At 44.8% G+C, this 13,683-nt stretch overlaps 2 protein-coding genes across 4 annotated transcripts in view; both read right to left on the minus strand.

Annotated features, from left to right (window-relative positions):
* LOC101428943 (intelectin-2) overlaps positions 1–13,683 on the minus strand; it is a 399,980-nt gene that overhangs the window by 235,328 nt on the left and 150,969 nt on the right. The window lies entirely within an intron of this gene.
* The window catches only part of CD244 (CD244 molecule), a 65,046-nt gene that overhangs the window by 1,695 nt on the left and 49,668 nt on the right, over positions 1–13,683 (minus strand). For 2 of the 3 annotated variants that reach the window (XM_004448388.4, XM_004448389.4), the window contains exons 2-8: positions 9,499–9,834; positions 9,135–9,410; positions 7,609–7,716; positions 6,557–6,624; positions 4,305–4,358; positions 2,562–2,627; positions 1,075–1,131 (exon numbers count right to left, since the gene is read on the minus strand). In XM_004448388.4, coding sequence (XP_004448445.1) covers positions 1,075–1,131; positions 2,562–2,627; positions 4,305–4,358; positions 6,557–6,624; positions 7,609–7,716; positions 9,135–9,410; positions 9,499–9,834 — 965 coding nt within the window. Of the gene's footprint in view, positions 1–1,074; positions 1,132–2,561; positions 2,628–4,304; positions 4,359–6,556; positions 6,625–7,608; positions 7,717–9,134; positions 9,411–9,498; positions 9,835–10,601; positions 10,673–13,683 lie in introns of those variants that run through there. The other variant, XM_058309968.2, reaches the window with a different exon arrangement.

Raw genomic sequence — 13,683 nt, forward strand, 5'->3', positions numbered from 1 at the left:
GATGGTTAGGGGTCCTTTCATACCTTAATTTCTCCAGGTATAACTGGGAGTTATAACTATACCTACCTCAAAGATTTGTGAGGATTAAGTAAGACAATCCACGTGAAACCCTTGGAAGACTGCCTTACATGTAATTAACCCCCAATAACTGTTGGCTCCCTCTTTTCCACTCCTTAACTGGCCTGAAGAGAATCAAGTTGGCCACCAGGCTCAGAGGACACCTTTGAAAGGTGTCCACCCTGGCAGCAGCTTAAGACCCATCAAGTCCTAGCATGGCTTCTGATTACTTGCTAACCTTAGAAAATCACTTTGATTCTCTTATCTGTCCCCTCACCCCCATGCATAAACCCTTGGAAAGGAGAGCTGTCACGTTTGTGGCCCATGGCTTGGGGACCAACCTGAGAACTGACCTAGTTTAGTACCTGAGCTCCCCATAGGAATCAAACACCAACACATGTTATGACCTAGGATTAGACACTCACCTTCCTTGGGCCTCAGTTTCTTCATCTCTAAAATGAAGGTTTGGATTAGAAGAATTCTAAAATCCCTCTATGGATGATCCTTGCCTAAGTACACCCTGCTATGGTTAGACTTCGGGACTATGGGCACTGGGTGGTTTGAAGCTCTATGTACCTCAGAAAAACATGTCCTTAAACCTAACCAATCCTGTGGGTGTGAACCTATTTTAAGTAGACTTTTTGATGAGGTCACTTCAGTTAAGGTGTGGCCCACCTCAATCAAGATGGGTCTTAATCCTATTACTGGAGTCCTTTATAAGAGAATGAAATTCAGACAGAAAAAGAGAAAGCTGCAGATGCAGGGAACTGAAATCAATGAAACCCAGCAAAGAATAGAGAGACCAGAAGATGCCACATAAGAGAGGAGTCAAGGATCACTGGCAGCCAATATTCAGGAAGAAAACAACACCTTGATGATGTTTTGACACTTTCACAGCCTCAAAACAGTGAGTGAATAAATTTCCACTGTTTAACCCCACCTGTTACACAGTATTTGTTTTGAGCAGTCTAGGAAACTAAAAGGGCACTAAACCCATTAGGAGTTCCATAATCTTACCTCTTCATAGATGGTGCAATTGTTGGAAGGGCTGTGGTTCCTCTTCTTGGACCCAGACTGGAAATTCAGATGACAAAGAGTGCTTAACTTGAAGATAAGAGGTGTCCCACTCCTAAACTATGTAGAGTCTCAAAGGAGACTCATGGCCTGGAAAGCCCTGAAATACCCTCAGCCAGAAGTGAATAGAATCTCCTACTTCAAGAGTAAATAATGGTGTTTCTGATCTCCAGTGAAGGCACAAGGCATACTTGCCTATGATGTGGCATTTCTCAGCCAAAGTCAGGGTTTAATATCCTACATTCACATAACCCTAAAATCCACACATACATACACCCTAGGCACACACATACATGTACATACATACCCTTCAGAAAAACCTAATACAAATACTGACCCAAATCACATAACTCCTCAACACACAGCACAATACACATGCACAACACACACACCTTTTTTAAACATTTCTGACACACACACATAAGTATCAATCCTAACACATAACCTGAGCACAATGGTTTTGCGAACCACTACAAATCAGACAGACTTTTCATAACATAGTTCCAAAGCATGAATTGGTACATGTGAATGTCTGTATGTCCATGTATTGTAACATATAATATACATGTAAATATTTGTCATGGGTGATCAAAGCTGATTGATGGACTTATTGGAAGGAGGTCAAATGGAAAGTCTGAAAAACCCACCATGGTCCCTGACCTGCATGTACTAAACACTTCTACAGTTTGGTGGATTCCCATCTTCCTGTACTACCAGGCTAAGGCTTATAGCTTCATACTGTGACTCCAGCCTTGGGAACATCACTCTTCCTACCCATCTTTCTCTTGTTGGCAGTGACAACAAGACCAGGAGGAAAAAGATAATCATGTGCACCAGGAGACCCTACACTGTGATTCCAGGTACACATGAGATCTGTGAGCTCAGCCTGGAGCAGGATTTGAGGTGGCCATGACAGGTTGCCTCAGTCTGGAGGCCTCCACCAGCAGATGTCTGGCCAGAACCTTTTGTCCGGTTCCCTGAACGTCAATATGATCTCTCTCCAGCTCCAGGCTGCGCCTGCCTTGGAAGCCTCTAAAGTGTGTTTCTCCATAGCCTCAACTGGCTTTAGTAGGTTCTGTGATCCTTCTGCTTAAAGCACCACCTATCTCTGATTGTCTTCTGCCTTCCACAGAAATTTCTAGAATCTCCCCTAATCCACTCTTCTCTGAGTCTTGGAGCTGTTCTTTCTCTCCAGACAGATCCAGAAAGGCATTTCTAGTTGGTTCATTAATATTTATCCACAGTCATTTAACACAAGCTACTCAGAAAGCCATCTTTTGCTCTTGACACACACAATAGAGAACAGCTCATTGGGGCATGCACACGCACTGTCTGCAAACATATGCCTGCACACATGTGTGTGTATGCACAAGGAAAATACACACCTACATCAATAGCATCTCTTCCTCACCCCAGAGAAAGAGACTCACCTTCCGGGAAGGCTGTACAGATGAATATATTGTTTTTACAGTGTCTTGTGTTGTGGAATCAGAATGCTAACAAAAAGAGAAATAAAATCATTTCAGAAGCATAAATCAAGCACAACCCTAGAGAAGTCATCTCATTTCTTCCAATCCTCTGTCTCAACTCTACCCAGAAAGCTTTAAAGTGTTAGTGAAAAGAACTCTGGACTAGCAAAGAAGTGAGAAAACCTGAGTGCTGGTCCCACTAGTATTTATTCCAGCTACTATTTTTGAGCACTTATTCTCTCCTCACTCTTGTAACACTCTTATACAAAAAGAATTATCATAATTTGACCCATACTACGAATGAAGTTCTAAAAGGGCAAATAGTATAACCTCAAGTCAGACAGTGTGTTTACATGGCAGAAGTAGGATTCAACCCAAGACTCTCCAGGGTTTTGTCCTCAACATCTCAATGCTTCTCTTTGGCAACTTGCCTTCCTTCTCTGGACCTGAACCAGGTGTCCTCTAAGGCAGGTAACTATCTTTCTTTTAAGACTGACAAGCGGAGGACTCTCATTCTCTCTCAATACCCTCTTTCTTGCATTTATTCAAATTCCTCTTGTTGGAGTTAAAAGTGGCTGAAGTCAGAGATCAGGCAGATGTCAATCACTCTTTTGATCTTTCTTTGAAGCTCTGAACTTTACCCACTGTCAATAAATCACCTTAAGGGGATCAAGAGGAAGCAACACACAACTCAGAAATTCTAGAGTGACCCTAAGAGTGATTAAGAGCCTCCCTCTCTCCTTTTCTCTCTCCCTCCCTTCTCCATTTATCCTCTCTTCCTTTCCCCTTCATTGCCTTCCCTTCTTCTTCATTTTCCCTTTCTCCCTTTCACCTTTTCTTAATCTTTGTCTGAGGTATATCACCATGCCCCCAAGGACTTTCTTGTCTCACAGCTCAGTCACCAAGCTAAGGAGGGTGCTGATTCAGATCTTAATTCCTTTAATTAATTAATTAATTAATTAAAATGTCATTTAATCAGAAATTTCCATCATTGACCCCCAGGAGGCAGCTTTCCCCTTGGAAGAGATACCCTAGGCAGGACTATCAATTCATCATAGCTGCCAATATTAGACGATTCTTCTCTGGTTTATGGATGAATTCATACAATCTCAAAGTGTAAGAGGTGTGGTGGGCAGAGGTGACGTGGGGGTTCAGAAACCATTTGACTCAGCTTTGCCACCACCCAGCTATGTAGCTTTGAACACATTAGTAAACATGTCTGAACCTCAGTTTCCCAATTTGCAAGGCTCTAGTGGGAGATTCAATGAGAAAATTAACAAAGTATTTTGCACAGTGTCTGGCACATAGTAGGAATTTAATAAATGTTATTGTTGAATCACGGTAAGTTAAAGAGTACTAAGGCTCCAAGTATTGGAAGGAGCAGAGAGGGGAAAATGGAAAACAAATCCCGACAAGATTCCTCCTCCTCCTCCTCCTCCTTCTGACTTTATTTGGGGTTGGACCTTCTGCCAGGCATGGAAGAAGAAGGAATACCTACACCGGGCATTCCAACTCTGTTACACTCTATTAAGGCACTCCAGAACTACACTGATCTTTTCAAGTAACTTGTTAATCCAGCTAGACCAAACCACCTCCAAGCTCTCAGGAGCACCAAGATCTTAAGGGAGTGAGTTTCCAGGAGGCATTAGGAAGCCCCATTGATAGGTAAGGGGTGGACTAGAGCAACCAGAGTAGTACCTGTACCTGGATCGTGGAGTAGATGGTGCTGCCTTCTCCAGGGGAATTCAGCTCCTGCTCCTGGTCAAGAGACAGTAAAAGGAAGAAGTGGTAAGATCAGCAGACAGCTGGGGCTTTCAGATTAGGGTCTGTAGGTAAGAGTCAGCACAAAGAAGGGGGCTCCCAGGAGCCTGCGTGCAGGTGGCAGGGCCTGGGAGAGCCCATCTTTGGTTAACCCCAGCATGTGGAGGGAGACACAGCACAAAGAGCAGGCCCAAGGGAGCAGTAAGTGGGAGAGGAGGACTGGCCCAGCTGTAGAGGGATCGCTTCGAGCCACCCTGTCCCAGGGGACCCTTACCTTTGCTTCACTTCAGCAACTTAGAACCTTCCTTGCATTTGCTGAGTTCTCAACTACATTTGTCACATAATCACTGAAAATAGAGCTCTGAAAAAGGCTGGGATGTGGGCTTTACCTCAGGGCACTGAAATTTATAAGGCTGAAATGTTTTAAAGCCTGAGCTCATTTAAGCCCCCTCTCTCGACCCAGCCTCAGTGGCCAGTTTGCTCTTGACCTCAAGTCAGCCCCCTGGTCAGCCACAGTGATGGCTGAAGCCTAGAGCCCAGGCCAAGGCAGGAGCACACTAGTACCGACCCGCTCCCTCCTCTCTCCCTCCTGCCCTGCCTGAGATTAGGGAGGTTGAAGATGGGGGAAATAGGAAGGGTGGTTTAGAGGTATTTGGTGCTGCCTGCCCCAGGTAAACATCACTAGTACGAGCTCTGCTAGGGAGGGGGTGGAGGCCGCCAAGGTTCATTAGACACGGTGGACGCTGAGCTCCCCAGAGGCAGGCAGACGCTGCAGTGCTCGGTCATCCTTGGAGGCTGGAGAGTTATGGGCATCAGGAAAGAAACAGAAGTTTGCTACTTTTCTCTCCTGCTGAGACCAGTGTAGGGTGTCTCCAGAAACACTGTGCTGGGCCCCAAAGTGAGCCCGCATGAAGCTTGAGTTTTAGGCTTTCAAACTGGAGCCTGGAGACAGTGGGGAAGTCCAGGGAAGGATGAGGGGGGTTGAGGGGCACCCCGAGTCAGAGGCAGGGTAATGGAACTGAATCTCCAAGAGGCTTCTGTTGCTCTAAGTTGTTATTTTCCCAAGTTCTCCTCATTTTACCTAGTTTAAAGCCATCTTCACTTTGGGAAAAAAAGGGTTTTTTTTTTCGCAAGCACTTGGCCTTTAGTAGCTAAGGTAGTTACTCTCAGAAATCCATAGGGTATAAGGCTGCCAGGGTCTAGTAGCAACAGGAAAAACATCTTTTATTAATATTTTTCACACCCTGATATTCCCAGTACGAGGCAAGGAAACCAGTGAGGGAAAGCGCTCTAATCCCCCCTGAGCCCAGACCTAAGAGAAGCTGCAAGGCCTCGGCTGCTACTTGACTCACTGGCACAGTGCCACACCTCCTCCTGGCACTTTCTCCCCACCTCCACACCTCACCTGGCAGCTCACAGTTGTGAGGAGGAGGAAGGCAATCAGAAAAGGCCCCTAGGCCCGCCACCACATCCTGCCCAGCAGAGCAGTGGGGGATACTCAGCAGACCCCTTTGCAATTTCTGCCTCTCCCACATCCCTGGCAGAACTGGCCACTGCCTGCAGAGAGTTGGCAAGAAGTTCCTGGAGGAGCCCACTCTGGCTCATCAGTTTTGTGTTAACGGTTACTCTTTCTAGCACCTCAGCCAGGCTCAGGAACCTTCTTCCTACAGAGCCTACAGGGCAGCTACAAAACTGCTATGCTTTGTGGCTATTCACACTGGCATCCTCCCAGCCTGAAAAAGGATCAGGGGACTCATGCAAATAAACTCTGACTTGCTGGGATACAAGAATTTGTGGTCAAATACAATAAATATAAGGTGGCTGGGCTCCTTCTGGGGCTCAGCGCAGCTGGTGAGACTGGGAGGAAACAAGAATGCCAGCAGCAGTATTTTGTCCTCTGCTTCTGCTTTCTGTTCTGCTCTGTTCTCTTCCATTCTTTCTCAGCACTCGTATTTTGGACCAGCCCTTCCATCACCTCTACTCCCTTTCTTTTCCTCTTTTCCTCCATAGTCAAAGTAGGAGGCTGATGGATAAAAAAATAGGTATGGGAGGGGAGGGCTGAGGATCACTTTGGGAAGATAACTGTTCTCTTTTTTCCCTTGTTCTGAGTGGCCATCCTCCCAAGAGCACCCTCCAGACCTCTCTTACTGTATTTACAGTGTCTTGTGTTGACCCGCATTCCTAGGGTGCCATACCTCATCTCTCCTGATTTGCCGGTTGTTGACATCTCTATAAACTGTCAGAAAATTCTCTGTCCCAGTATCTGTAGAAGAAATGAGGCTGTGAAGACCTGCATAAGACATCCTGTCCAACCACCACACCATGGAGCCTAGAGTGATTACAACTGAAAGTGGGAGGATTGCATCCAGCATCCATGTGGAATCTGAGCCTCCTCTTGACATAGAGGTGCAATGGACACAACCAATCCAGTGTCCACATAGAAAAGGTGGCATTGGACTGGGAAAAGTGGACATGGTGGCTGATGGGTATGGGGAAAGGCGGGAGGAGATGAGAAGTGGAGGCGTCTTTGGGACATGGAGCTGCCCTGGATGGTGCTTCAGGGGCAGTCACCAGACAGTGTAAATCCTCACAGGGCCCACTGGATGGAATGGGGGAGAGTATGGGCCATGATGTGGACCATTGACCATGAGGTGCCGAGGTGCCCAGGGATGTGCTTACCAAGTGCAATGGATGTGTCATGATGATGGGAATGAATGTTGCTGGGGGGGGGAGAGGTGGGGTGGGGGTGGTGGGGTTGAATGGGACCTCATATATATATATTTTTTTAATGTAATATTATTACAAAGTCAATAAAAAAAAATAGGAAAAAAAAAAAAAAGACATCCTGTCCAGGTCTCTACTTCTGGCAGGTCCCCCTCCATCCCATATGGCCAAGACCTCAAGAAAAGGTTCTAGAAAGAAGGCAGGTCTGTGCTTTTCCCAGGATATCTTTCCCATAGCCTGAAGAGCACAAGGGCAGCAGCCACCCCTGACATGCCAGGCCTCCAGGCCACGTAGTTCCCCACCCCGCAAGACACCTGCAAGTAAAACTGCATATTGGGGATCTGGGTGGTCACCACAGAGGGCATGAACTGGGAGAAAGGGCCTAGCAACCTCTGCATCCCTCCCTCCGCCATGCACACACGTTTCCCAACACTCCCCGGGAAAAGTAGCTACAGTGTTCCCAGGCACATCCCTGCATACAGATGGCTCAGGGAACAGCAGCCGCCGGCCACCTTCTACTCACCTGGCTGCTTCCTCTTCTTCCTCCACACACAGAAGCAGGTGAGGGTGCCGAGGAATGTTATGATTAGAAGAACCATGATGGACACCAAAAAGGGCAGAAACCCAAGATCTGGGGGAGGCAGAAGACATGAAGGCTGAACTCCCAGTCCTCCATCTTTTCCCTTACCACCTGCTGACGTGATAGCTACCTGTCTTTCGCAGGGCTATCTCAAAACCCACGTTCCTCCCTCATGCCCTGTAAAATTGCCATCAAGGCTGTCTCTGACTCACTTGGCTCAGTTGGGTGCCCTGCCCCGGAGTGATGCCTGGAGCATGGAGGTTAATATCTGATAGACTTGGTTCCAATTCTAATTCTACCCTGTAAGCTCTGTGCCCTTGGGCAACTCAACCTCTCTGAGCCTCAGTTTTCTCACCTGTAAAGGGAGATAATGTTAACTACCTATGGGAGTTAATTATATAACTGAATATATGTAAAGTATCTGGCTTGTCAAATAAATTCACTTATTTTTAACTCAGTAAGTATTTATTGAACACCAGCTATGTGCCAAGCACCTCTTTCACTTCACTTCTTGTTACTCCTGACTTTACTGTTCTTCCTCAACATTTAATCTCTTCATTTAACGTTTTTGTCATGCATGTAGCCTCTCCAACCAACAAGGAGAAGGGAGAGGAAGTAAGTGTTCTGAGTGCCCACTGACTAGACTCTTTACAAACACTATCTCATTTAATCTTAACAGCAATTCTGTGAGGTACTTATTATTGCCATCCCTTTTGACCTAAGAGAAAATTGGAGGCTCAGAAAGGTTAATGAAATTGCCTTAGATCACAGAGCCAGTGAACAATGAAGCCATGATTGGCGTGACCCCAAAAGCCAACATTCTTGTCACTAAACATGTTGCCTCAGTCTTGTTCACTTCTCTTTTGCCCACAAGTTCTCAGTTTTATTGCCCTGATTTGAATGTAAGCTCTTTCAGGACAGGGACTGCACGTTTTCTCCCTGTAATGCCCATGCAGATGGCACATTAAATCTTTGTTTATCTAACAAAACTTAACTTAACTCAGGGTAGCTGTTAGGAGGAGCATAAGCAGTAAGCCAAGAGCTCTTCTAGGCACCCCTGTGATCATCCTGATTGCTCCCACTGACTTGGGGTACTGTTTCTAGTGGAGTTGTCTCTTGTGGAACAGTATGGCTTGGGGCAAGTTATCACTCAGGAGGAGGAAGCAGGTTTCCATCAGTCTCGCAGAGAAAGAAAATAATGGTCAGGTGCCATTGCAGGATTGTAAGTCACCCAACAATTATGTATTCCCTGATGTGAAAGAAAAACTTGTATCTCCCAGAAGGAGATTCTTGATTGGGATAAAGTTCTTCCTGGAGTAGGACAGGAAGGCAGAGGACAAGATCTCTTAGGAAAGGGCTGCAAAGCACTGGGAGAGGCAGCCAAGGGATCCCATGTTATTGCGCATGTGGGTCCGGTTGTAGGGCCCAACACTTCCAGCCCCTGTTATAGCCCAAAGTGCTCTTCTTACTCTTGTGGGCACTCCAACATTTCTGGGTGAAGCTGAAGGTGTGGTTTGCCGAGCTGAGAGGGTTGCTGACATTGCAGGTGAATGTGTGCAAGCCATCACCATTAATAAGCAACACCAGGTGGTTAAGGTTCCTTGGCCTCGGGAGCAGTTCACTTCCATTGTACCAAGTATAGCTCACATCACCATCACTGGAGACTGAGCAGGTCAGATTCACCTGGCACAAACCCCCATCCAGGACCTTCCACTCCTCCTGCGGGCTGAGATCCTTAACACCATCTGGAAGCAGAGATTCTGATCAGAAAGGCAGTGAAACGCAAGCTTTGCAGGAGTGAGAAGGGAAGGATGAGCTGTCCTGGGAACTTACCAAATACAAGAACCTGAAACCGGGTGTTTGAAACTCCCCCAGACACATTGGTGACCTCCAGGAAGTAAAAGCCACTGTCCTGCTTTTGAACCGCCATGATGTGAAGAGTAAAGTTCTTGATGGTAAAATTGAGTCTCTTGTTGAAATGATTCGAAACCCAAGGTCCATAAGTCACACTGGTCACACTGGAACCATTCGTCCAAGTCAGAATCCTTAAATATGTTGTATTCGAGAAAAACTGCACCGTCCATTTGACAGAGTGTAGCTTTGGCTGTATGTCACATGGCTGTAAACTGAGAGAAGCTCCTGAGAGGCTCATCACATCGTTGGTAGAATCTAGGAATTCCAGGAAAGAGAACCCGGGCTGAAGGTGGCAGGAAGGGTATCAGGTCTGAGTAATGTGGGCATTTGGGGTAACTTCCTTTCAACTAAGAGGAATGGGGAGAGTGTGAGGGGCCCAGAGCCTAAGAAAACTTTAAAGCTTACTTACCCCGTCTGCCTTCCCTTCTCCCCAAGCTCTGTGCCCTTAGTCCAAAGGTGTCCATAGATCAATAATAATAGCTAAAATCTAGAGTATTTACTATGTGACACTCAGGTTTCTAAACACTTTATATACTTTAACTATGTAACTTCACAATCACCTTATGAGGTCATTTTGCAGGTTTGAAAACTAAGTTAAAAAGAACTTAACTAACTGGTCAAAATTAAACAGTGAGAAAGATGAGCTTGTGTATTAACCACATTTTCTAGCTTCTGTAAATTGATACCTTATCATCTATAAGTACCCCCAGGTGGCCAAGCCCCACTTATTCATCTGTTACACCTGGATAATTCCAACCCCTGTTGCAGGGAAACCACTTTCAAATATTGCTAACCAATCCCACACTGACATGACTCTGCCTACTGTCTTCCCCGCTTCTCACAGAAACCACATTAAAGACACTTTCTCAGCCCCACTTGCTCTCTCTGCCTTTTAACCAACACTGGTGTTTTGCCTATGTGTGCTGCATGGTGTGCTGTCCTTTCCCTTGAGAACTGTGACTATAATAAATCTTTCAAAATCTTCTGATCACTCCCTTCATCTGCATTTGGCCTTACCATACCTCACACAAGGTAATAGAAACAAAACTGCTTAAAACCCAGGCAATTTGTCTTTAGTGCAGGAATTCTTAACCATGGTGTTATGAGACTGTATCTGGTGTGACTTCCTCCCACAGCTCCAAGGCAACCACTAGTGTCATAGTGGTTGCCTTGGAGCTGTGGTTGCTAGAGGAACTGAAAAGTCAGCCCCATAAAATTAACCTTCCAAGTTGAATTCACAACTCCCTCCCCTGTCTTCCCATAGAGCTTGATTCATAATTCTCTCTTGTAACATTTGGCACATCAGATTGTGGTCATTACTCAATAATATTTGCTAATTTTTTAGTCACCAGAAAGTATCCCCAAGGATTGCTCCATAGAAAACAATGAGAAACAGAAAAATAAAACCACATTTCCCAGGTATAAACCAGCACTTCTCTTTCACTGGGAATCAAGATGGAAGCTAATGTGCATGAGAAGTGTGGCAAAGAATGATTGCCCTTGTCCACCCTAGAGCAGGCCAGTGCAGTTAGTAAAGAAAAGTAGACGTTCCTGTGGCCACTTTTGTCAAGAAAACTATGTGGCATGGCCCAGTGGCTGCAGGAAATTTAAGTCTGTCTGGGAAGGGAAGGTTAGGGGGAGACTGGAGGGAAGAATAGAAAATAGGGATAATTATACAAGCAGCTTCTGTCAAAATGAGAGCAATGGAGAAAGAGGGATTTTTAGATGCCCATGTTTTAATTCCCTTGGCTGCTCAAGCAAATACCATGAAATGGATTGGCTTAAACAATGGGACTGTAAGTCCAAATCAAGGCATTTTCTAGGTGATGCTTTATTCCCAAAGTATTCTCAGCATTCTCCGGCTGGCTGCCAGCAATCCCAAGTCCCCGACTCCTCTGTCACATGGCACTGCACATAGTGGCCTCTCCTGGCCTCTCCCTTCTCTTCCTAGGTCCTTTACCTTCAGCTTCTTGCTTCCCATGGCTTTCTCTCTGTCTGAATTTCATTCTATTTATAAAGATCTCCAGTAATAGGATTAAGACCCATCTCGTTTAAGTTGGGCCATACCTTAACTGCAGTAACATCATTAAAAGGTCCTGTTTACAATGGGTTCACACCTACAAGAATGAATTAGGTTTAAAAACATGTTTTTCTGGGGTACACAGCTCCAAATCCACCACAGTCTGTATTCTGGACCCCAAAAAGACATGTTCTTTCTACATGCAAAATACATTCATTCCATCACAACATCCCAAAAGCCTTAAGTCATTCCAGTAACAATGCTAAGGACAAAATCTCATCACAATCAGCTATGGGTGTGATCTGTCCTGGGGCGTAATTCCCCTGTCTCTGGACCTGTGAAACCTAGAGAACAAGTTATTGCCTTCTAATATACATTGGAGGGACAGGGATAGGATAGACATTTCCATTCCAATAGGGAGAAATAGGAAGGAAAACAGGGGTTATGGGTCCCAAACAATTCTAAAACCCAGCAGGGCAAACTCCATTAGATTTCAACGTTCAGGAGGCATCTGTGGATTGATGTTTTGTCTTCTGGGCCTGGTGGAGTGGCAGCCCACCCCTTGTGGCACTTGCGCAGCAGCCATGCTGACCCTGAACACTGGGGTGAGGGTCCACCGTCTGCAAGCACTGGGGAGGCAGCACTCTCCCTGAACAATGGAGCAGAAGCTCCACCCCCTCCAAGCACCAGGGCAGATGACCTACCTCCTCCAAGCACAGGGACAATCTGCCATTTCCCCACACATGTATTGGGCCATTCTTTTGGCCCAAGGAAATATCTTCCATCCAGTTTTTGCCATCCATGACTCTGCCTTTGAAGTCATTCAAACCTGGACTGGATTAAAGTAATCTAGGCTATTTCACACCTGACTTGTATTTATAACCAGCATTACATTATTTCTAAGATTTTTCATATACAATGTCCAAAATGAAATTTTAAAATAAGCAGGCATAAAAGGAGGAAACTTTTTCAAAATCAAAATAAACAATAGACAACAGAACAATGGGACATTTAAATAATAAATTGAGCAAAGACTTTAAAATAATTATATTTAATATGTTCAAGGAAATAAAATATAAGTTTGAGAATTTCGTGTAAAAAGGATCATGGCCCTTGCAATAAGACCTTGTAGCTCCCTCTTTGTCAAGAGATAGGGTCCAGTTCCTCATCTGTTGTAACTGGGCTGGACTTCTGACTTGCTTTGGTCATTAGAATGCAATAAAATGATATGTCAGTTCTAAGTTCTTGCACATTTCTACTAGTTCTTTTTATTATTATAATTATGTATTTACTTTTTTTCTTTTTAATTTATCCCCTCCTTCTCCAGATGGTTCTCCCATCTGTCTGCTTATTGTTTGCTCACCTCCTCCAGGAAGCACCAGAAACCAAACCCAGGACCTCCCACATGTACTCTTCAGATAAAAGAATAATGACTCAAAATGGAAACTCAGAAAAAAGAAGAGATGAAGAGTAGTAGAAACAGTGAATAGGTATGTAAATCTAAATAATTATGTCTTGATTGCAAAATGACAATAATAATGCTTGTCAGAGTTAATATAGAGAGGGAGTTAAAATACAAACAATAATTAACATATAATTCAGAAATGGGAAAATGGAGTTAAGTTTCCTTGTCCAAGAAGTGATAAAAGTACTACTTTATATTATATTTCAATAAGCCAAGAATGCATTCTCTAACCAGAGGTTCTTAACCTTTTTTGTTCCATGGACCCCTTCTCAGAATGTAGCAGCAGATAGTTTTATGACACTCAACATTGGCATGTCTTTAAATTAAATTTTAAGATTATTCAAAACTAATTCAAGCTCACAAACCCCCTGAGGAGAAAAACATAATGTGAGACACACAAAATAGGGAGCAGAGGTTTCCAGTGCCTCCTAAAGGAAATGAGCAAGAGAGCGAGCTGACACAACAAGATGGCACAAGAGACACAAGAATAAAAAACATAATGAGAGATACAACAAAGCAGGGAACAGAGGTGGCTCAATCAATTAGGCACCTCCCTCCCACATCAGAGGTCCCATGTTCAGTTCCTGGTGCCTCTTAAAGAAACAAGGAAGACAAGAGA

This window comes from Dasypus novemcinctus, chromosome 13, assembly GCF_030445035.2.
Source record: "Dasypus novemcinctus isolate mDasNov1 chromosome 13, mDasNov1.1.hap2, whole genome shotgun sequence".
Classification (NCBI taxonomy): Eukaryota; Metazoa; Chordata; class Mammalia; order Cingulata; family Dasypodidae; genus Dasypus; species Dasypus novemcinctus.